The sequence below is a fragment of the Phalacrocorax carbo genome, chromosome 12 (genome assembly GCF_963921805.1).
Source record: "Phalacrocorax carbo chromosome 12, bPhaCar2.1, whole genome shotgun sequence".
Classification (NCBI taxonomy): Eukaryota; Metazoa; Chordata; class Aves; order Suliformes; family Phalacrocoracidae; genus Phalacrocorax; species Phalacrocorax carbo.
This window is the reverse complement of record NC_087524.1, coordinates 717,741-741,274: the sequence shown is the minus strand read 5'-3', so window position 1 is coordinate 741,274 and position 23,534 is coordinate 717,741. Positions and strand designations below refer to the sequence as shown.

The 23,534-nt window shown below is 46.5% G+C and overlaps 1 protein-coding gene across 9 annotated transcripts in view; it reads left to right on the top strand.

Annotated features, from left to right (window-relative positions):
• Window positions 1-23,534, top strand: part of TLL2 (tolloid like 2) — a 106,302-nt gene that overhangs the window by 80,731 nt on the left and 2,037 nt on the right. For 3 of the 9 annotated variants that reach the window (XM_064463654.1, XM_064463646.1, XM_064463647.1), the window contains 12 exons: window positions 941-1,086; window positions 2,004-2,199; window positions 3,898-4,023; window positions 5,765-5,925; window positions 6,686-6,866; window positions 8,219-8,344; window positions 9,210-9,337; window positions 10,143-10,356; window positions 11,417-11,667; window positions 12,874-17,483; window positions 21,016-22,700; window positions 22,961-23,077. In XM_064463654.1, the coding sequence (XP_064319724.1) occupies window positions 941-1,086; window positions 2,004-2,199; window positions 3,898-4,023; window positions 5,765-5,925; window positions 6,686-6,866; window positions 8,219-8,344; window positions 9,210-9,337; window positions 10,143-10,356; window positions 11,417-11,667; window positions 12,874-13,008 (1,664 nt within the window). In that variant the 3' untranslated portion in view covers window positions 13,009-17,483; window positions 21,016-22,700; window positions 22,961-23,077. The remainder of the gene's footprint in view (window positions 1-940; window positions 1,087-2,003; window positions 2,200-3,897; window positions 4,024-5,764; window positions 5,926-6,685; window positions 6,867-8,218; window positions 8,345-9,209; window positions 9,338-10,142; window positions 10,357-11,416; window positions 11,668-12,873; window positions 17,484-21,015; window positions 22,701-22,960; window positions 23,078-23,534) is intronic. The other 6 variants (XM_064463650.1, XM_064463653.1, XM_064463651.1 and 3 more) reach the window with 6 other exon arrangements.

Here is a 23,534-nt window from a genome sequence, read left to right as displayed (position 1 = left end):
CTGGATTTTGGGTGCAGCTATTTGGTGGTGCCGTAGCACTGATTCTCTAAGAAAGAAGCTAGCACTGCATCAGTGAAACAGTGCTTTTAAGTAGGTCCAAATTAAACATGAGCCGCTTACAAGGCAAAACCAAGACAACATCACCCAGCACAAGCCATTTCCAGGACACTGTAGGGAGACCTACATCTGGATTGCTAATGCATGCATCTGGGAGACCCCAAGTGTGAAGATGGTTGATGTCTGGCGGGGCCATCTCTTGTACTTACAGTCAGTGCTTTTTGTTTGACTTTAAACACAGCCCAAACATTCATATGTCGTCTTTAGATATGTGTGTCTTGCATCACGGGGTAAGACAGTTCATTTGTCATATAGTCTTGCAGACAATTCTGCGGATCTGCTGTTGTCTTTGAGGTCTCTGCTAGTTTTGTATTAAACTAGATTTTCATTAAATTTTCTGGGTTTAGTCTTTAAACTTACTCATTCTTGCGTTTAGCACAAAACTTAATTTTTCACGCACAACACCCCGATGATCTCCTGGTGAATAGCTCAACTCATGCTTGTTAATATTGCCATCGTGTGGCTGCATTTGCAACTGTTCTTTATCTGGGTTTTTTCCCTGCAACTTTTCTTGGTCCTTAGTGCTGGTGGCGGTTTTTAAGCAGTTATGAAGGTGACCAGGAGTGCGAAACACACAAATCCATAAAAATTCTCTGTACCAGTGAGTTCACCTTCAACCAAGGAGGTTTGCACAGTGAGACAGGAGGTGCTGTTACTAAGACAAAATGTTAGATTTGTAAAAACTTACATGATTTGTGTGTTGCCTTTGTGGGACAAGCGGTGTTGATACAGATTTGAATGGGGAAGAAGGCTGTGTATGGAGCAGGCTTTACATGAGGAAAAGCCTGCAATCTCATGGTTTTGCTGTTTGTTTTTTATGAAGCTATTTGTGGTGGAGAAATTCACAAAGATGCTGGCCAGATCCAATCTCCCAATTACCCAGATGACTACAGACCTTCCAAAGAGTGCATCTGGAAGATCACAGTTTCTGAGGGCTTTCACATAGGAATCACATTCCAAGCCTTTGAGGTGAGAAATATCATTGTATATTATATTATGGATATTATTTTGCCTCTGTAGGTCCTTTAAAATTAAGAAGGAGGTGATGTAAATAGTAATTAAAAAAAAAATACTTCAGAACATGATTCCTCCTCATCAGAAGTTTTCACAGAGATTTTGAAGCCAAGTTTTAAATATGATGAGTTTTCAAAAACTTTAGACAGAAAGAATTAGAAGGGGCACAGAATTGCTGGTGATGTTCAGTAGGGACTCATGAGTCCTTAAATTTTCACTCTGGTCAAATGAAATTGTATGGTCACAATCCAGGCAAAAAAACTCATGTTGGTGTCACTGGGGCTTGGCAGACTGCAGGGTGTTTGTGACTCTCCCAAGAAACATCATGTTCCCAGATGGATTTGAAGGGCTCAGAAAGGTTTTCTTCTACTGGCTATAGGATGTCTTACACTCTTAGCTAGGTGTCCCGTGATCTGACTACTGCTGTAGGAGTCACAGACAAGAGTGGAGAGGATGCATAAATCCCATCTAGCCCATAGGTTCGTGTGGCTTGTGCACACTTACTGTGCTTGCCTGGAAGGGGCTGACACCACTACCTCCTAGCTGTGATCCCACAGCGATTCCTTGAACCTTGTTTGTTCTGCTCTGTGCTTTACAGCTTCTTGCGGAAAAGCAGCTTGTAGATAGTCAGGGACTAGGTTTCACAAGAGGGTAACCATTAAATAGTAGTAGAACTGAGATGCGCCTGGGCTTGAATGCAATTTCAGCTGCAGGAGAGTTCAGTGGCAGCCATGAGGCAAGTACCTAGTTGTGACCAGTTGTTTGAGATGCTCCTTTGGAAGCTGATCTCTGGCCAAAGTCTAACTGGTTAGCTAGCCTGACTCAGAGCACTCATACTAGTGAGCTACAGGCACACCCTTTTCCCATTGCAGATTGAATGGCACGACACTTGTTCTTATGACTATCTGGAGATCCGAGATGGCCTCACTGAATACAGCCCACTGATTGGTCACTTCTGTGGCTACGAGAAACCAGAAGATATCAAATCCAGTTCAAATAAAGTATGGATGAAGTTTGTGTCTGATGCAACCATCAGTAAAGCAGGCTTTGCAGCAAATTTCTTTAAAGGTATGTTATCTAGTACCTTTCAAGGTCAAAGCTGGGGACCGTTCATCCCTTAATTGCTGTCCCAAAGTGATCATTTGCCATTGCATCTACTTGTAGTTAAGAGCTGTTAGACAGCAAATTGCTTTGGGAGTGTAGAGGGGTTTGATGATGAGGCACGAATGCCACCTCCCCGACTAAGACAGGAAGAAAGCCACTGGGTCAGCACCAGCACAGGCACTAACGCCTTGTGTTGCACAGCTGGGCAGAATGTGACCTCCATTTGTCCGTGCCAGGGAACAGTGACGTTTTCAAAGAAGGTACTAGTACTGTACAAAGACCGTTAAAAACAACTCCCTGCCTAAGTTCTATTCCAAAAGAAACTTCTGGAGAGAGAGTAAATTTGATTGCAAGTAGAATCCCAGGGAAAATTTCAGAGTGCTTTAGGAAGCAAATGTGTTCCTAAACTGGGATTCTCTTCAGGAAGATGCAAGTGAAGACTAAAATTCTTCTTAAGAGCTGAACCGAAGTCCTAGTCCTTTACCAGCATCCTGGTGACTTGATAGAGACAAGAAACAAATATTTAACCACTTGGGAAAATACCTGTGGAGCTGCTGTCGGGTAGGTTCAGTGACAGTTGTACAGAAATAACAGGTGCAATGCCAATATTTGGATTGCATAAGTCCTTCATTTCTACTTTAACTTTTGTGTTGCATTAAGGGTGTCATGGTCCGTTTGGATCTCTCAACTTTACAGGACAATGTACTCTGTGAATTAAATTTTATTTCATGAGCTCATTAAGAAATACAACAAACAAACACGGCAGGGTTCAGGCCCCTTTGCTCAGACTAGTCTATTACGTGAATTCACTTATTCACCATTCAAGTCAAAAGGTTTCACAACTTATAACCCATAATTCTTAATCTGTGCACTTATGCAGGGGAAAAAAAATAGTTAAATAAAGTTGAGTTTGAGTTTCACTCATGACAGTAATTGGTGGGTAGTTTCCCCATCTCAATCCAGCAGCTTTCTTGCTCTCATTCTTCCTATTTTCTCTCCCATTCCACTGGAGTGGGGGGCCAGGGAGTGAGCAAGCAGCTAGGTGGGAGTTTGGCTGCTGGCTGAGGCCAGCCCACCACAACCATGTTAATAAACCCGTCTATTAAAGATGCACGTGGAATCAGGGGTCAGGATGAGAAGCCAGTACATCTGGCTGGCTCTGTATCGAAGTGTCCGTTCGGTTTGTTGAGATGTGGCTGGGAGAGCCTGACTTCAGAGTCTAGGGCAGCGGGACTTCATGTGTCTATGGAAAGGAAGAACTACTTGCATGTCCTCCTAGCTCCTTTGCTGCACCCCGTTCAGTGGGATGCGGGCACCGTAGTGGGCTGGTTCCTGGCAGCTCCAGTCACTCAAGAGCACGAGGACTTTAAAAAACAAAATAAGAAACAGGGCAAATGAGAACAAAATGAAGCCTTTACAGGAGATCGTGCTTTCCTGCTGCTGTCTAGGAAGAGAACTCTTGGCTAGTAACAGTGATTGTGGTCCTTTCCAATTTTGGTGGCCGGAGTGCTGTAGCACCCGTGAGCTGTGCTGCAGTGCCGGCTCCCTGGGCTTGGCTCGTCAGCTAGCGCTCTGGTCCTTTCGTCCAGAAGTGTTGCAAGGGAATATGATGGGGTTTGGGTGCTCAGGGAAGTGTGACCTGTTCTGGTTTTCTCCTGACAGAGATGGATGAATGTTCTCTGCCGGACAATGGTGGGTGTGAGCAGCACTGTGAGAATACCCTGGGCAGTTACAAATGCACCTGCGAGCCCGGCTATGAGTTGACCGCTGATAAAAAGAGCTGCGAAGGTGAGTAACCTACAGATTGAGGCATCTGGGTCCTACAGCTGATAATGAAATCTGATAATGAAATCAAACAATCTTGGAGATCATTCTCCTTGCCCCTACATCTTCTTTCTGTTTATCTCGCCCCACCTGAAAAAGTTTCATTTTGTCAACATCTTTCATTGAAAAATAAGCTTTAGTTGAAAAACTGAAAATAATCTGGTTCTGTACTGCTAAGCATCTCTCAAACCAGTTGTTCTTCATGGCCAGAGATCCCTGTTCAGACCAGATCTCCCACGGTGCAGCATGGGGTAGGGCAGGCGTTACAACCTAGCTGTTGAGTGGCCCAAAAGTATTTCAGTCTAAGGCTGAATTTATTATTTTTTAAAAGACATTTCTTATGTAGAATAAAATATCAGTGTTTTGCCTGCATGCAAAACAGACGTTCTCCATACTGAGGAGCCAATTCCCTTCTGTTATGGGGGGAATAGAAACCCTTGTCTTTGACAGAAACTATTTCTTTCCTCTTTCTATTTATACGGTTAATCTCTTGCAACAAGCGTTTACTCCCAACAACGATACAGCTGTTGGTGTGGTGAGAATCCACCCATTGTTCTTGTCTGGTAGTTCTGCCTTTCAGCTGAGACGTGTAGGGAGCTTCACACACTGTGAGTGCTGCTCTCAGAGTCACCCAGTTTGCCTTGACTTCTGCTTTTGTCAGACTGTTTGGGGAAGGCTGCTGTTGGACTTGGTGAGCGCAGAATTAGGTGCATGCAAAAGGCTTTTGGAAGCTTTGCTTTATTTTTCTGAAATAAATTCTTGCCATTTCCAGCAAGCTGGTTGGCATAACTTGGCAAGTGTTTTTTGAACTTCACTCTTAACCTCCTATTTTAAACTTTGTTTGTGGACAATACAGAAAGGATAATCTTTGAAATTGTAGTGATGCATATCAGAGTAAACTGCTTTTGTTTCTCCAGACACGCTTGCTACACTTTTTGTATTGAAGCTGCTCCCTTTGCATCATTAACGCAAAATGATGCTGGGAACAAGGTGTGGGAAGCTTTTATCCCTGTGGGTTTTGAATGTGTGGCCGTATCTTATTACTGCCAAGAAAGAGCTAGAAAAAATTGTTTCACTGCAAAGCAAATGTTGCAGCAAAAGAGCAAACTGAGGTTCATTCCTTTGAGGTAGAAGCCATGTCCTCCCACAAGAGGACGAAAATCATCTGTCCTAAATTTTTAAAGAAAATTGGATAAAAAAGCTAAGTCTTTGGCTTTGTCTTCATTTTTTCCTAGAGAAGATGCCGTCCACATATAGTAAGCCACTGAAGAGTTGACAAGGCTGGGTCTCCTAGGATTCCATTATCTTCTACTTATTCCATTACTGATAAACTTTAAATAATAAGATTTGTAGGACTGAGTGTGGGTAAATTTACCAAGCCAGCCCATATTATGCATGTATTGTGCACATCAAGTTAACTGATCCATAGTAAGCCCAAGACTATAGAGTGCAAAGGAGATCAATCTTACATGGTTAAAGTGGCTCTCGGGGACGTAGCCTAGCTGCGAGTGTTTCGCTGGTGGTCTGTAGCAGGTGAGGTTTCTGTCTTCTTCGCAGCTCCAAGCATTTCAGACCTGTTCTGGAGGCCAGGATGTGAAATGTGCCACCAGCCAAGACCTGATTCATTTCCTAGCTAATGGTGTGGCCCGATCTATGTGTCTGAACAGAACCAAGTAAAACTTGTGTTCATTTATTGCCTCTCCAGCTGCCTGTGGAGGCTTCATCACCAAGCTCAATGGGACCATTACTAGCCCTGGATGGCCCAAGGAATATCCTACTAACAAAAACTGCGTCTGGCAGGTGGTAGCTCCAGCCCAGTACCGGATCTCTCTGCAGTTCGAAGTGTTTGAGCTGGAAGGCAATGATGTACGTAACCAGCCCCTGCATCTCAGAGGTGTGACTATTGGCTAACTCAGAATTGGATAAATCCTTGTGGTACAAGGAAGAGCTTACTGGTGGAGCTTCTGGTTGTTTCCCCACCCTTGATATAATAAGCCAATAACAGTGATTGTTCTCCTTGAAGTCTGGATCTGCTTTCTCTGTGGAGTTATAACAGCTGTTCTGTTATAAATGGGCTTCTTTTCTCTACCAGTTTTATATAACTGTAGGTGTTTTCCACCCCTAATAGGTACCCCATCCCCCCCCCCCCCCTTCCCCAGAGCTGCTTTTGTAGGAAGATAATTGGAAATTAACAACAAAGTAGAGTTTTTCAAGGATAAACAAAATAACCAGTAAAAGAGTCTGTTCTTGGCCCTGCCAAGGGTAGGGTTGAATTTCAACAGAGCATTCAGGTCTCACTTTCCCTACTGTAATTGGGGGCAGTGGCTCTTCCTTAATTCAGCAGGCTGCTGAAGTTCATTCGCACTGTCAGACTCTTGGATAAGGTGGGAGCAATTATTTTAGCTAAACTGAATGGCACCTTTGCCGTTCTGCTAAACACACCCATGCTCTAAGACCAGGGCAGCAAGGGAGGGGGGTGAGAACGCTGATGGGGATAATTTGAGGAAGTTAGTGTATTTGAGTGTAAGGCTGTTTCTGCTCCCTCTCGGTCAAGCCTTGGTCCCCTTCCTCTGAAATGCTCTGTTCCCAGTCCACAGGGCTGAGAAATCTCCTCGTCTGTTGGCAGGTCTGTAAATATGACTATGTTGAGGTTCGTAGTGGGTTGGCTTCTGAATCCAAGCTGCATGGCAAATTCTGTGGCTCAGAGAAGCCCGAAGTAATCACATCCTATGGCAACAACATGAGACTGGAGTTCAAATCAGACAACACGGTCTCCAAGAAGGGCTTTAAAGTTCACTACTTCTCTGGTACGTGGCTGTGTTCTTTCACTTGCTTAGCTGTCTCCTCTGACTGAACCCCTTGGTTTTGGTGAATTTTCTTTAACCTCCTGTCAAATCAGGCAGAGCCTGACAAGGTTAGTTACGTGTAAAAGGGATGGTTGCCCTGTGCTGGGTCACCTTTCATCTTGGTTTCTTAGTGCAGCGTGTGGTCCAGTGTCATAGTGTGGTGTCAGCAAGATGCATGAATTTCATCAATGCCTGCAGTCCTTCCGCAGCAGGAGGCAATGGGGAACCCAATCCTAGAAGATTTATGTCCCTGGCATCATCGGAGGATAGCTTTTTCCTCTGGAACCGGGAGAGTTACGGAAGACTTCTGGAAATTCTCTATAGCAATCCTTCCCAACAAAGCAGTGCATGCTAGTGGAAGTTTCTAATCCTCTGTACTGAATCCTTCGTAGCTCTTGGTGTCAGTGATGCACCTCGTTAGCAGCCAGTTCCAGAGGTTAACTGTACGTTGTATGGAAGGGGAAGTTCGGTCCTATTCTGTGTTTTCAGTGGAGATTTAGGAGTATTCATATTTTTGAGAGAAGGATGATCAAGCAAAATGCCCCTGAATTACGACAGTTGCAGAGGAGAATCGGGGTTAGGGGTTTGGCTTATTAAATCTAACAAGAGGAAGGGTGAGGTAGGGTATGTTTTATCTAGAAATACTTCTAGAAGTTAGGAGACAGATGAGGTTCATGAGGTGCAGGGAGAGCGCTGACCCAAGAAAAAGGGGAGATAAACTGCTTATAATTTAAATTGGACTGGAAACCAGGAGCAGAGCCTATGCTCAGAACAGTGAGATGCAGGAATACACAGTCCTGAATACACAGCCATGACCATCCACTGGGGCATATTTCAGCTTCAGAGAGCAGCTCTTACCTTAGATCCTCTTCTCCATCTAGCTGCTTGTGCTCTCAGACAAAGCTATTTAAAGATGGAGGTTCATCAGAGCATGTAGGAACTTGAAAATATAAAGATTGGCCGGTGAATTTTTTTTTTTGCCTAGGCTAGTGAATTTGTGGGATACTTTTCCTGGACCATACACATTCTAAAAGAATGAGACATTGCTACAGGTTTCTTTTAGACAGGAGTCTTGAATCATTCAAACCCTACATTATAGGTTTTATAGAACAGACTTGTGATGCATTTTATGGAGTGATAAGACAATTGAAGAGAATTGTATCTGGGCTAAAAAGCTGACTGGACTAATCCAGCAGCAGAGGTTGGAGGTTTGCACTGGTATCTGCCCATCTGGGTATGGGTCTCCCAGCTGGCAGCTGTGGTAGTCTGTTTCTCAATGACAACTCAGTGTTTGTGGGTTTGATCCTGCCCAGACAAGGACGAATGCTCCAAAGACAATGGTGGTTGCCAGCATGAATGCATCAACACTTTTGGGAGCTACGTATGCCAGTGCAGAAATGGCTTCACGCTGCATGAAAATGGCCATGACTGCAAAGAAGGTAAGGTTTCCACTCCTTGCGCTCAGGAAAGACAAGGTGCCTCAAACACAGTTTGAGCCAGGGTGCCTCCTGCCCAGAGCTGGAGGGCGGTTTGTACAGCATACCAGGCTGGGGTGCTGAAAAGGCCCCACCTAGCTGAAAAACTACTTAGGGAAAGGAAGAAGAGGGCTTGTTTTCAGCTGGATCTGTTCCCCAGCCTGGCCCTCCGTATGGCTGTGGGGATGGACAGGGTGGGGACAAGAAGCTGGGCTAGTGAAAGGAGCGGTTGTGAGACACCACCATGAGACTAGTCACTGCTGCTTCATTTAATTATTGGCTGAGTCAGAAGAGAAAGGCTGAACTGATCTAACCATTTGCTGCTGCCAGAAATACCTCTCCTCCTTTACCCTCACCCCAGCTGTGTGCTGCCATGACCTTTCCGCGTATTGCCTCTCGTCATTGTCTGATCCCTCCATGAGCTGATTCAGCTTTCCAAGTCAGTAAAACAAATAACTCAAGGCTGAGATAGCACAGTGTCAACACAGTGGAGGGGCTGGAGACCATGTCGCTGGGAGCTGGGTAGACAAGATGGAGGAGCAAAAGAGTATGTTGAGAAGCGAGAAGGTGAATGAGGTTAATGAGGCCCAGGGAAATAAGATAGTCCATTTTACCAGCTGCCAAGTTAGCTCAAAAAAGTATATGCCTTTGTGAGGACAAACCCATCAGAACCATGCGGTAATCCCAAAAGATACTGTTCAGTGACTAAAGCCTTCCCCGTTTCTGCCCTGTTGAAGGTCTTGATGGGCAGAGAGGAGCATGTGGGACACTACATGGGTCCCATGTAAGACCTGCCTCAATGCCTCCATCTTATGATCTCTCTCTCAAGCTGGTTGTGAGCACAGGCTGAGCGGTGCGGAGGGAACAGTGAGCAGTCCAAACTGGCCTGACAAGTACCCCAGCCGGAAAGAGTGCACCTGGGACATCTCCGCAACACCTGGCCACCGAGTGAAAGTAGTGAGTAACCAGTGAGTGGGGCTCCAAGGGGAGAAGCGGGCTGGACTGTGGGGAGCCGAAGCGACTTCCCCCACCCGGTGCAAGCAGGAGGTAGATCCCCGTAGGTTCTGTGTGGGGTGCTCGGAGGAGGGCACCCCGGGAGGCTGCCCTGGCCTGCAAAAGGGAAGAAGGTCTCAGGGGGGCACGAGGCAGGGGTGAGGCAGCTTGGAGGAGGCTCCAGCAGATGACAACTGTGGAGCATTGCGTGCTCTGTTAACAGAGGGTGTAACATGCCCTCCCACATCTACCGCTTCTTGTGAGCCACCCTCTGGAGAACTTACCCGCATAAGGTGGCAGCAGGGCCAGTCCCCAGCCCCTCTGAGGGAGAAGTGTCAGGTCCATATTACGGTGTGGCCTGGTGTGTATGGTGGGACATGCCTGAAGCTGTGCAGGTAGCCCGTGCAATGGGGGAAATGCCTGGATCCCATGCCCAGGGGAAGAAATATTGAAGAACTGCCCATTCAGTGCGCTAGGCAGGGTGCCTGGCAGGAAAAAGAAGAGCACATAAGGCTTGCAGTTGAAAACTGTTGTTGTGCACCCATGTGAGGCAGCGAAGCTAAGTCTACACAGAACTTCCATGTGAACTTCTGAGCTTTGCCACCCTGAGATAACTTTTGACTGAAAGTACACTATTCTGTTTTAGTTTGTGGGAGGAGTGGGACAGACGTACCGTTTGACCTGGTTCTCACTTGACATTTCACCCTCTGTTAAATTGCATGCTCGGTTTTACAAATGTCTGTCTTAATTCTCCTTATTCTTGCTGTAGACCTTCAATGAGTTTGAGATTGAACAGCACCAAGAGTGTGCCTATGACCACTTAGAAATGTATGATGGGCCCAACAGCAAGTCACCTATCCTAGGCCGCTTCTGCGGCAGCAAGAAACCGGACCCCGTCGTGGCTTCTACCAACAAGATGTTCCTCAGATTTTACTCTGATGCTTCTGTGCAAAGAAAAGGTTTCCAGGCAAAGCACAGCACAGGTAAGCTGGTTGCCTGCCAATACCCCAGCATGAGAAGTTGTCATCAAGTCTCACTGCATTTTTTTACCAGGCAAACCTTTTTCCCGAATAAGCTTAGCCTGAATTTTAAGTGGTTGTATATTGTGCTAACCAGTTCCAAGGCCACTGTTGGCACTATACCATAAATACCAGCTTCCTTATCAGCTCAGAGCTCTCTTGATATCAGACATTCCCGCTCCTGTTCTTCTGTTTAAATTGGAGGCCCTTGGTTAAGCAGCAACCCCTTCTGTTCCTCGTCAACCCTCAGAAGAGGGGGTGATGCAACCTGGCCCGTGTATTGGCCCACACATGGAACAGGCCCATATTAGATCCATTATGGTAGAAGCAGAGATGTGCTCTGGACAGACATAGCTTGATCCTCTTATCTGTGGCAGCCCAGAGGTGAGCATGTTGTACCAAGGTTCACTTTTTTGAAGTCCCTGCCACTGTAAACAGGCGAGACATGCTTTGAGTGGCAGTGCCTGAGAGACTGGTGAAAAGGCGCCTTCCTGACTGGCTGCAGGGAAACTCTGCCCCAAAGCACACGCGTTTTTGCACAAGCACTGGGCTACTTTTGCGCATTGTGTAGGCAGAAAGGGATTGGTTTTCTCCCCAGTTTTTTAACGTGCTTCAACTTTGTGCTGGCAAAATACTTGGACTCAGAATTTCAGCTACAGGACAAGTGCAAAGAATACATTACATCTTTCTTTAAGCAATTGCTTTCTAAAATTACACGTTTTTCCAGAGTGTATTGTGGCAGGAACCCCATCCTGCCAGTTTTGACTGGTCACCTCTTCCCAGACATGTTCTGTACCAAAGGAACCAAGCTCCTCTACGCTATGTGGGTCATTGAATTCATGGATGATGGGAGAATTCACTGGTTTATGGTAGTTTGGTGCAGTGGTTGATTTCCTTCCCTGTCCTACATACACTTCAAGCTGGAGGTCTTCTCTCCTTAAGGCTGGCCCAAAAGTGGGATGGTGAGTCTTTATTGTGAGGTAAGGCCTCTGAGAGACTGTATTATGCTCTTTTCTTCCTCCAGAATGTGGTGGGCTCTTAAAGGCTGAAGTAAGAACTAAGGAGTTATATTCCCATGCCCAGTTTGGGGACAACAACTACCCAGGTCAAACCAACTGTGAATGGGTGATCGTAGCTGAAGATGGTTATGGGGTGGAGCTGATATTCCAGACATTTGAGATCGAGGAGGAGGCCGACTGTGGGTATGACTACATGGAGATTTATGATGGTTACGACAGCACTGCACCCCGCCTGGGACGCTTCTGTGGCTCAGGGGTAAGCTGTGATGGTGGGGATTTCAGAGGCGTAACTGGAGGTGGCAAGGAAGGGTACTCTCGTACCCTTTTCAGACAGGGGCAGCTCTCAAACTGGTGATGAGAATGCCTTGTGTGTCTGGGTTTGCTTCTTCTCCTGTTGCTCGAGATCACATCAGATTTTATCTGATGCACAGACTTGGTCTGAAAACCTTCCCGACTGACTTTCCCTTGTTAGCCCAGGGCCATGAGCAGCAGCACAGGACTGCCGTGCTGCTGTGCCCCAGCCCTGCCACAAAACCGTGGTGTAAATGTGGGAAACACCTTCCAAAGGCCAGTTTCATCCTCATTTACCTCCTGCCTGAAGCCACGTCACATTGCAGCCATGCGAGGGCAAAGGGTGGAGGGACATGCAGAGCTGCTTGTTGACTTTAGGGTGGCATGCTGTCTTCTAAACTGTTATCTGTGTCCCCATTAACAGGAGTTAGCATGAGCAATGGTGTGTGGTATTTAAAATTAGAGGGTCTATGTTTGATTTCTCTAGGACTTCAGCAATGAAATGGAGAAGGTTCTTATTGAATTTAAAAAGAGCCAACCAGGGAGCAGGTGTGTGAAAGCAGACCTCACAAACTGGGGAAATGGTCTGGAATATAAACAAAGGCATAGCAGCTTGTGTGAAGAGGTTCAGGGCAGCAGGGTAGTAACCTACCTACCTGCACACTGACAAATGGAGAAGGCCTGGGAAAGTGTTGGCCCTGCAGAGAAGCACAGGGAGGTCGTAGCAGGTTACAACAGTGGGGGGGATAACCAGAGTTATCGTGGAAGACAAGTGGCTGAGTTATTTTGCTGCTAATGAACCCTGGGAGATCCTCAGCTGCCAAACAGCGTCCAGTTTGGATTGTGTCATTTTCTGAAAAGATAAGGACAAATTAGGGCAAACTCAGAAGACTGGAATAAAAATATTCAGGGAGTCCTGTGAAAAAACAGCTGGAAGAACTGGGATTGAAGAGTGGACTGGCATCAGTCTTCAAACATAAAACACAGGTATGCAAAGAGCAAGCAAACACGCTCAGGAAGCAGAGCAGGACAGGAGGTACTGAGCATTCAGTCTTCATGTTTACTGGCCAGTCTGTCTTCACTGTGAGCCTAAACTCTAGCATCGTGGTGCTGAGAGTTATTAGGCCTGCAGACTTGACCACTCTGTGCTGTCTTCTTTCCTCTTCTGCAGCCTCTGGAAGAAATCTATTCTGCAGGGGATTCCATCATGATTCGATTCCATACAGACGACACCATCAACAAGAAAGGCTTTCACGCCCAGTACATAAGTACCAAATTTCAGGACGCATTGCACATGAGAAAGTAGTTTGGCTGCTCCGTACAGACATTCCCCATCTGAAGATTGAGACATTTAACTGTGATCTTTGTCTTTTTTTTTAAGCTTCTATGCACCTGGCCAAAAACAGTATACCACATTTGCTGTAACTAAAACTAAATCCAGTCTCAAAGGTTTGCATCTACAATTATTAGCGTGACCCTTTCTTGTTAACATACCCAGGACCAAAAATTGTCTTCTAATCGTATTTTGCACAGCTTGCCACTGGACTGAGTGAAGACTGAGCTTGAATTGAGAAAAGCTTTTGCCTCTTGCGAATCCTGTTTCTAGGTGATATTTCCCAAGCATCCTGCGCACACGAGCTGTCTGAACACATTTTCTGGAGCAGGTGATGTGGACAGTCACCAGTAGGATTTTCTCAAGGGACTTTGGGAGTTGCCCACTCTCCCCTAGTAGCCCAAAATACTCTGTGCAATAAGTGAACAACCAGATGGCTGGAACTCCATCACTCCTGTCCCAGCTAGTTATTGTCTTGTTTGGTGTGAGTTGAGAGCTAGGCAGGGACACAGTGACAGTTTCTTTAGGGCTGCTAGCGACTTGGGTCATGGTGAACGAGAAGGGCCCAGTGCCTGATTTGCAGTAATTGTCATGGTATATGTTGAATGGAAGTACTTTGACACAGTGGCCAAGGGAAGGGTGGTGGCTGACAGGGAAGTGTTGGGGTGGGATGCAAGACACGACTATGTGATGGTGGCAAAGCTTAGCAGCGGGAGTGCTGACAGTGTGCTCCAGTTGTACCACCAGGCAAAGTAGCTCAGAGGGCTGTGGCAGCTGTCCAGGCCTTATCTTAAATAAGGAACCTCTCATATCTTAAATAAGCAAACCATGTTTGCTTTCTCAGCCTTCTTTATGCTGCTTCCTTTCCTTAGTACCACTTCCCTGTGAGCCGTTCCTTTGTGCAGCTGAGCTGCTCTCCCCAGGGCTCCTTGCTGCAACCTAGGAGTGCTCTGCAACATCAGCTAGCTGGAGCACCCTACCGAAGGAAACGTTGGGCCGGAGATAGCCAGGGTGTCCCTGAGGCAGAGGGACACAGGACATGCTACAGGTCAGCTCTGGTGAGCTCTGGGAACCTGTCAAACACATGCAAGCCCCAGGCATGGAACTAGGAATGGAAGAGCTCTGATGGTTTCTACTCCCTCCCCATTCCTTGCTGGCCTATGGCCCAGTCTCTTAACTTCATGGCAGGGGTGCAAATGAGATGATGACTTAAGCACTTTGAGCTATAAGGCTCAGACATGCTCTGTGTTGCAGTTATGGAAGCATATGGAAGCTACCAAGCCATGGGCTTGCAGAGTTAACAGGTGGTTTGGCACTTGTTTTGGAAAAAGTAGAAAAAACTCTGCTTTTGGGAGAACCACTGTAACTGAGCTGTTGATACGGGAAGGGAAAAAAAGAGAAGAAAAAACCTATTTTATTCTGAATGATATTTCATTAAGGCACTCATGGGCAATGATGAGCTAAAAGCTGAGGTATGTTAGCTTTAATAAAGTATTTATAACCCAAGAATTACTATGTTTACATAACCAATATACTGTCAGGCTCCAGGGTGACACTTCCTCTTTGGTGTATGACTGTGGAGAGGTGTGGGGCCAGCACCACTGTCAGGCACAAATGACATTCCTGGAGATGAGGGCATTTCCAGATGGATAATAAATAGACCCAGCCCCCTCCAGAAGTCCTTGAACAGAATACGGTCCAAGTATTGTGAATACTAGGAGAAGCAAATCATAAAAATATTTTCTTGCTTAGAACAAGAAAAATAAAGTAATTTATACACACACACGCAAGATTATATGTATATAAAATGTGCATGTAGAATACCAGTAGTCAAAGCCTTAATAAGTGTCATGTGAACAATACTGTACCATTGACTATAGCTTTATTGCAGGCTGTATAAAACCATGTTACTTCTGGTTTTGTGGTCTTTTTAGCTCTGTTTTGTTTGACTTTTCAAATTTTGTGGCGTTTTTACAGGCAAGACCTCTGAACTCAAGCTGCTTGACCACGCAGGTCTGGGGAAGTGAGCTCTGCTAGATGGGGGTCTGTGTTTTCCCTCTTCCTTGCCCCTATTCAAGCAAAATCACAGTGGCTCAGGTCTGGAAATAAAAGCATGACACCAGTCTCCATGAAGCAGAAGGAAAGTTTCAGGTGGCAAGCAGCAGTTCAGGTTTCCTGGCTCTCTAATGGGAGCAATGACTCGAGAGAAGTGGCTGTAGCAGCTTCCCATATACTTCAACATCTCTGTTCTGTGTTCTGGTAACTTCCCATCTTCCCTAGACCTGTTCATTGCTGATACTTGCAATGTGGTTTGATGGACCTACTGCGCTTGTTAGCGTTCATGCAGGTGTCTCTTGTGACAGTGTGCTCACAACTGTTGTACTGTGCATTTCAACCAATGATCTCTGTAGAATATTTCTGCTGTACAGATTGGGCTTCATAGTCAATAATTCTAAATGTGTGAAAAATTCTTAAGAAGAAAAAAGTGTCAGACCCTCTAACGTGTGTATACATATTGTGGTGTTTGTGTGGTTTTACATTTTACTAACTAAAATGATTTTTTTAAGAGGGGGAGGAAAGGAGGGCATAGGGGTAATCACAGCTGTACCTGTGGCCAGAACGAGTCTCTGCATTCATTAAAGACTGTGGATTCAGTTGCACGTTCTGTTGTATGGATGCATTTACCACTTCCTCAAGGTGGGGGAAATTTCTTAACACATTGCTTGTTCTGTCAACTGTTTGTGTCTACTGCAAATACTGGCTGGGATTTACTCTCTGCAGGAAGCGACTTTCCCTTGCCCCTTTAGCTTTTGCAATCAAGAGATCATTTAGGAAGTGGGGCAGAGGAACAAGCTGGTGAGCCAAAGGGCTACATCGGTGTGTTTCCTCTTATGCACTCATGCTTTAGTGAGCTGAGATGCAGATCTGCAGCAATAAACATTAGGGATCTAGGAATTAGTCCGTAAGTACGCATAGGAAGTGGAGGCTCATGTACTAAACTACAGGGTATAGCCTTCAGCAGCAGGTCCTAAAGACCCTGCGAAATGAACTCCTGTTCAGAGGACAGCAGGATGAGCACGAGGCAGATGTTCCTTACTGCAAAGCTGTGGTCTGCACTCTCACTGCGGCAGCAAAATGTTCAAGTAGCTAGGCAGAACCTAAAATGCTTTTCTTCCTCTTTCTGTCTTCTGCTTGATGTCTGCCCTGGTTGCTAAGGAGCATGTCTGTCTTCTTTCCCCAGTACATAACCAGTTCATGCATGTCCCACCGCCCAGAACATTTCCTGTGCTGTTGTGTGTTGCAGCAACTCAAACTCTTGTGGTGACTGAATTTCCTCCCAGCTGTTCCCAAAGGCAAAACAACTACAGAGATGAAGTAAGGAATAAGCATCCCGATGCAGCCTCCTGCACCAGCGTATCGTGGCACAGTATGGCCCTCAAGGCTGACAGTCAAGTCACCTGGTGGACATAATTTCCCATTTTGAAAAGGCCAGGGAGCCTTCAGTCACACAGAGCATCCAGTCCAAAGTTATGTTGAAACATTTTAAACGATGCAGCCCAAGTGAAGCCAGTGGGAAACAGGAGGTAAAGTAGAAGGTGAAATATGAACAGTGGACAGAGCTGTTTGTTGGAGAAACCCACAGACATTTGCAATTACAGCGAGATAGATTCTTACTGCGTGCACAATCTACCTGTTGTATGTGTATCGTTTGCAGGCTTGTATCTTCCCTGCTGTTCAGCTAGCACATTCCCTTAATGCCTCTTTCCACACTGATTGTCTGCCACCAGTCCTGTGTGACATGGCTGCTCCTCGTTTTCTCTGTTTATTTCTAGAAAGAGGACTTAATTTTCCAGGAAGCAACAAGGACCATCCAGTCACCACATATGAGATATCGAAGGGAATATCCATTGTCTGCCCAGAGATTCTTAGTCTTTTAAAAACATGAGGGCCCGGCGGTGCAGCACCCTTCAGACCCAGAACGATGCCTCAGACCAGATAGGCTCAGTGGTCTCAGCACCAGGCCAGCAGAAATCCTCCGCTTTGTCCCGGTGCTTCCAGGGAACATGCCCTGGCAGACAAGGTGTGAGCCGTAGCAAGCAAAGCCAGGATTCCCCTCAAGCTCACCTGTGGTACATATTAGACAGGCTCTCAGAGCCAGAAGCAGTTTTATTTGCCAAGAGGCGGAGTCCCCAGCACCCTGAAGCCCAGCTTCCCCAGCGCACGCCGGACCCTGCCCCTGGCGGGGACCCGGCTCTGTCAGGTGTGCTGGGACCCGGCCAGGTTGTCTGAGTCAGCCCAAGAGAAATGCTATTGTTTCTTCCTCTTTGCAGGTCTGCAGTGCGATTTTTAGCAGGAAGAGCAGCTCACCCTAAAAGGAGCGCTAACCCTGGCGTCGGGTGGTCTGCTGTTATTGCATGCAGGGATTTCTCAGGGAGAAGAGCAAAATGGTGAGTGGGAATCATCCTGTCCAGTCTGTTGAGTCTTGTTTGGATGGAAGTAGCAGGGGGAGGTCAGAGTACAGGGGAGGTGAGGCCACAGGGACCGCTTAGGTGTTGGATGAAAAGCTCCCTGGGAAGTGCTTATCCCTCCTGTTCTCTGCCCCAACCAGATCGATCAAGCTGGCCCCTTTGTTAGCTCTGCATTTCCTTACAGTGCAATGTTTCAGGCACCTGCTTGGAATTTTAGCATCTACCCCAGCTTTTCTGTCCTGGAGGTATCATCTGGTCTTAGGGTGGTTGGAGCAAAGAGGCTTGTGCCCTGGATCATGCAGCGGCCCCTGCTTGAGGAGATTTCCTGCCCTGGGAGATGATACCTGCTCAAACACACACTGTCTGTTTAGAAATAGGCAAGTGAGAGTGACCAGGAGCAAAACATCCTCCTTCCCAGCAGCTAGCTGTCTCTGAGGCTAAAGCAACGTTCTCCTCTGAAATTTAATAATTAATTAATTCCGTGAACATTCACCGAAAACATGTTCTCAAAGCATCTTAGATTGTCAGCAAAGCTAGGGGAGTACAGCACAAAGTTACTTGTTAACAGCATATAAACAGAAATAGATTGGTGGCTTTGGCCTCTGTTGGTCTTTCACTTCCCCATATTGATCCCCTTGGGATTTCCCTTTGTTTCTCTCTTCCACGGCCCCACCCAGTGACCAGCACATACACTGTCCCAGCTCCATCCAGGAGCTGGCCAGGTGCTACCCCCGGCGCTGTGTAGGCTCCAGGAGGGGAGGCAGTTGAGGGATGTTCAGGGATGACCGTGAACAAGCAGTTTGGGCAAGTGTGAGAACAGCTAGGGGAAAGGGAGTAAAGCAGTTATTTTTCCCTCAGCTGCAGTATAAGGCCTTCTCTCACCCAGGATGTGCTCTTGGCAGACAGTAGCTGCTGTAGTTAATGCTGCTGGGAAATCTGCCTGACTCAGGTCAGGGTCACCGATACTCAGAGCCCTGTAAACATCATTCTGGAGTAGTCAGGGCAATCTATGAGCAAAAGCAGGGGCAGTTTAGGCATAGACATCTCACAATATTGAATTACATACACTTCAAAATTTCAGAGCAGTGATCAAGAGTTTTAATCAGGAGGATTAGAAGTGCCCTCCGCTTCTTTTATTTGAACTAAATTTGAAGTCAGTAGTAATTGACAGCCTTGTCTCTCCTGATGTGGCTAGCATCAAAACCTGCATACTGATCCATGTTTGCAAATGACTTGAGACAGTGGCTTTAAAACTTTGTACAGCTGAGAGAAACAGCCTACTTCTCAGTGTCTTGCTAGAATTTTCTGTATTTGCTTCATAGCAGTTTAGACACTTTGGTTTCCGAATACAAAAGTCTTAATAAGATAACCTGAATCCCGCACTTTGTAAGTAAAGGCAGCTCAGAGGAGAGCACAAATGCCCAGTGCCCTGCAAATCACCTGTTAGAGATTAAATTGCAGAAACAGGCTTTTTCTTTAAATAAGGGCTTACTTCATTCAGTCTGCCTACTAGTGTCCCACCTTAAAAAGCTAAGTATTTAACCCTGGTCCGGAACTGTGATTGAATAAGCTAGGAAAAACATTTCTACTCAAATCAAGAGCTACCAGTAAGGATATGACCTATTCCTGGCTGGCAACTTAAACTTGTAAATAGTCAGCTGCACACACAAATAGAGTTTCACAAATAACTTGAGCACAGAAAGGTGACCGTATGTAAATGTACTCTTTATGCGGCTCCTTCTATTCAGACTATCATTTAACCTGCATGCACAGTCCTGGAAATTATAATGAAGTCCGTTAAGTGCAGTGCACTGTCTTTAACTAAGAAGGAGGAAATAAACTAAATCTACAGCTTCAGAGAAGAGGCGGGTATGAAAATCCAAAACAAACATTAACAGGTCAGCTGTTCACAAAGGCATGTTTCAGTGACAAAGTTCAAGGAAGGCACATTAGAAAATTTGGGTGAGAAATGTTTCTGCCGTATCTCACTCCCAGCTGGCAGCCTGGATGCAGCAATACCTGGACGTCTAAGGGGTTTGGAAGAGATCCTTTTCACTTGGTGACTGGTTGCTAGCTGTGTCTGCATGCTCAGGCATTTCTCAACATCTGTGGTCCCCTAAGCTGACCCGTTCAAAGGTTACACTTATGGTACAATGTCCACAGCTTGCGTGTAAAGGCCACGCTTCTAAACAGGCCTCCACTGGAGCCCATAATGGGAGGACGACTTCCAGACTTTTCAGTAACTCATTCCCTCTTTGACTTTGCTGTGGACGATGCACCTCAACGCCCAGTGATGTGCCCTGCTCCTAGGCTGCGGGACTTAGGCTGAGGCAAGTCTCTCATAGCTTGCTTGCGTTCTGAGCCGTCCTTCTCCATAATATGCAGCATCCAGATTTTTACTGGAAAGCTTTCACTGCACAGAGCTCCCTGTTCTGAAGGAACCAGGCCCTACTTGGCGAATGGCTGCAGAGCTTCCTGCAGTCAGAAAAGGACAACTTTCTGCTAGCTTTTTGTGGACGCAAAGCAAACCTCTCTTTCACCCTTTCCCTGTTACCTTCCAGAGCTCCAGGGTTTCAGTTCCAAGGAAGGCCTCAGCAGCTTTGCTCTTTCACTCCAGTTTACTTAATTTTTACATGTTTCTGGCACTGGGTAGGGTTCAGGAATAATGCTGAACCTAACTGTCATGCAGATATGCCCCTGGGTTATAGTGGAGGAGAGGTTCCTGTACTGCTTGTCCTGATACACCCCCCCGAAGCTAAGCCTCTCTGAAGTACCATTCCCAACACCGTCACTAGCACCAGTCCCTGCAGAGCTTACTGTGTAACGGATCCGCTACAGCTTCTAGCAGCAGAGCTGCAACAGCAAGAGAGGTTAAGAGCAGTTTTCAAGAGTCTTCAAACCTCTTTCTGCATTCCTCCGGATAGCAGAGTCTCTATATCCCAGCAGATAGACAGACAGCACATCTAGAAGAGCCTCTTCTGAATACCTCCCTTTCTATGAGTGGAAACAATTTAGTTAGGAATGACTTACTGTGTTTCTATTATTTTCAGCTGCCCTTGAATCAAAAGGAGCAGGTGCATGTAATTAGTTTGGGGCTCAAAGGCTGCAGGTGCAAGTCCCTCTGCTATTTTACAAGCTGCCACTCTAATTCACCTCCTAAGCCATAGTGGGGTTAAACAGCCTTACCCTTTCTCACTGGGGAGCTGTCAGGGTAAACACATTAAATGATGAGGCCCTGACTACTCAGAGGCCCTACATGGTATAAACAATTCAGGCAAACCAGTTCGTGTTACCTTTCTTCAGGACGGCATGGGTTTTGTTTTCTCTGGAGGAACTACCATGCCTTCCCTGTTCAGCTCAAATGAGCATGTTCTCGTGCCATCATTTCCAGTCACTTCAGAAGCGCTTCACTCCCACATTGGGCCAGGGGCATCTCCCAGTTGCTAATATGCAGTTCTGGTTTTCTTAGGTGGTGGTTGTTTTGATTTTTTTTTTTTTAATTTCTCTGCAGGAGACAACCACCTCTTTCTCACAGTTTTACAACACAACTGTATATTCAGTAAGTACACTGCATAGGATGGAGGTCAGCTGACTACTCACCGTCATGTTCTCTGTAGGAGCTGGGGGGGTGGCATTCTGGAAGAGAAATTGCTGCTTTTATGGGTGAGTGTTGATTTGGATCTTCTGATAGACTGTCCTAATGCCACTGATGTTATACTGTAGCAGTAAAGACAGGTGAGAGGCGTAAAGTACCCAGATTCCTGCGTTTGTGCCTGTTTTGCTGTTTATTTAGAAACGAGCAGCTCCAAGGAGAGGTGAGTTTGCTGAGCCTGTAATGCAGCTGAACTTCCTTCATCCTTCTTTCACCAAAGGGCATGTGAATGTTGTTTCAGATTTCATTTCTGTTCTCTCCTGGTGAGAGAGGGGGTGAAGAGGGGAGCAGGCCATGAGCCATCACAGCAGTTACCAGAGGGTCCTTCACATGTCCTGCCACTCAATTAAGATATGCATCACTGCTGATTCTTTGCTAAAAGACATGGGGTTCTTCCCTCTTCCCACAAAAAGTTGTGGGCGTGCAAAGATCTGGGCTTTCTAGTCCTACCTTTGCACTTGCTGTACTATGAAATATAATCTCTGTTCTGACACAGAGACCCTTTCTGGTTTTGCATCTTCCCAGCCAAGGATCAGTTGCATTTTCCTGCTGAATTATAGTCCTCGAGGACAATTGGTCCAGCCACAACCTGTCTTAGAATGGGGAGGGGCAATTTTTCTGGCTACTGAGTTACTGAAAGATGGATGTGAGTATTGATCATGGCTGTTCGTGACTACAGAGACCATGTGTTAGGTGCAGGGGCCAGAGGAGACCTGGCTGACGTGTGCCCTTTGAGGAGGCACATATGGCTCTGAGCTGTACCCAGAGGCTGCTCCCCACGGCTCTCTGGGGTGTGTGCTGGGTCCTGTGGCCCTCAGCTGGAGCAACCTCAGCTTGAGATGGTGGGTCAGCCTGGCAGAGGGGACGACAGGAGAGGCACCTCCATCATCACTGCCTATGTGATGGACTTCCTTGCTGGAGCTGGCTGGTCCTTTGGAGCTGGGTGTGACATTTAGCAATGGATAGAAAAAGACAGATGGTTTTGGTTTGGGGTACAGCACGCTTGCCATTGCATGCGCTGCGTATGTTGCCTCTGCGAGCCAAGGCACCAACTGATCCTCCAGGCAAGGCCGGGCAGCCAGCGGCCTCTAGTAGTGTGGCAAAGACAGAGCGCGGAGTGTTGCAAAAGCACGCCTCTTCTTGGGACTTCCCACTCCCTTTGTGCTGCTTTTCCTTCTGAACCCAGCTTTCTCTGGCATATATGTGCGCTTATCTCTTGTGTGTGCTTTTTTCCAGCCTCAATCCTCTTCTTGAGGAAAAACATATATTCCTTCCATTCAGTCAGAGCCATCGTTGGAAGGAGCAGAGTTCGGGTTCTTGCTTATGACTGGCAAGTACAGGCTGTGACCGCGGAGTGCAGCTGGGTGCTCCGTGTGTTACCGACCCCATGCTGCTGTTGAAGTCTTGCAACCGCTCGCTTTACCTCTTTCCTTGCTTGCTTTGTATGAAACACTTTTTTTGTAAATCTTCTATAACCGTCTTATTTCTAGACTTCTGCACATACATCTGGAAGCACAGCTGTCCAGGCAGATTGTTCTTCTGGGGTAAGAGTTTGTTTCATTATCTAATCCAATTGATCGTGTGGAATGTTTTCCCTCTGAAATCAAAACTCTGCTTCCCCTGCCCATCTCAGTGTGCAGCACAGCTGGGCTGGACACCACTGTTTTGATCTGGGGCTGTGGTTTTGTTCCTTGCGTTGGCTTTTCTTGCTGTGGTATGGTAGCCACTTGCTCAGCTGCTAAGCACAGAGTTAACGGATCCCACTGCATGAGTTTGCCCTGACTTGTCTGTCTTTGTGAGTTAGTATGAGCCTTGGGTGGTCGGAGTAGCCGCAGGGATACCCAGCTTCCTGGTCTTGGTCCTTGCAGTCATCTTGGCGGTGGTCTGTGTTCTCCAGTGGAAGAACTACAGCTGGAATCAGGTGACTACCTTCCATCTCCTGGGTGCCTTGCTATTTCCTAGCCTAGGCCTCCACATCGGAAACCTGATTCAACACCTTCTGAAGCTCTTGGGAAGTTCAAGACCACATCCCTAGGCACTCAGACGTTCTCTATTCTGTCCCTCAAAGGCTGGACCTCAGCTTAGGAGTTGCAGGTTCATAAGGATAAAAGGGAAATTCATATGAAAATACTGAAGGGGCACCTCCAGGTGATCTGTTAACTAGCAGGAAATTAAAAAATAAAAATCTATCGCCACTCTTTTTCAGTGGCTTCCCCTGCCATTTCCCACAGCAAATCAGTCATTTAGGGATCCTCTCACTCCACAATGGTGTTCCTTAGCTGCAGAAATACTGCCAAGGTGATTCATAGTATGTATAGTTTGGTCACCTTTTTTTCTGTGTTCCAGCCCTTGGGGTGGGTGGGTCTTCACACCTTGCC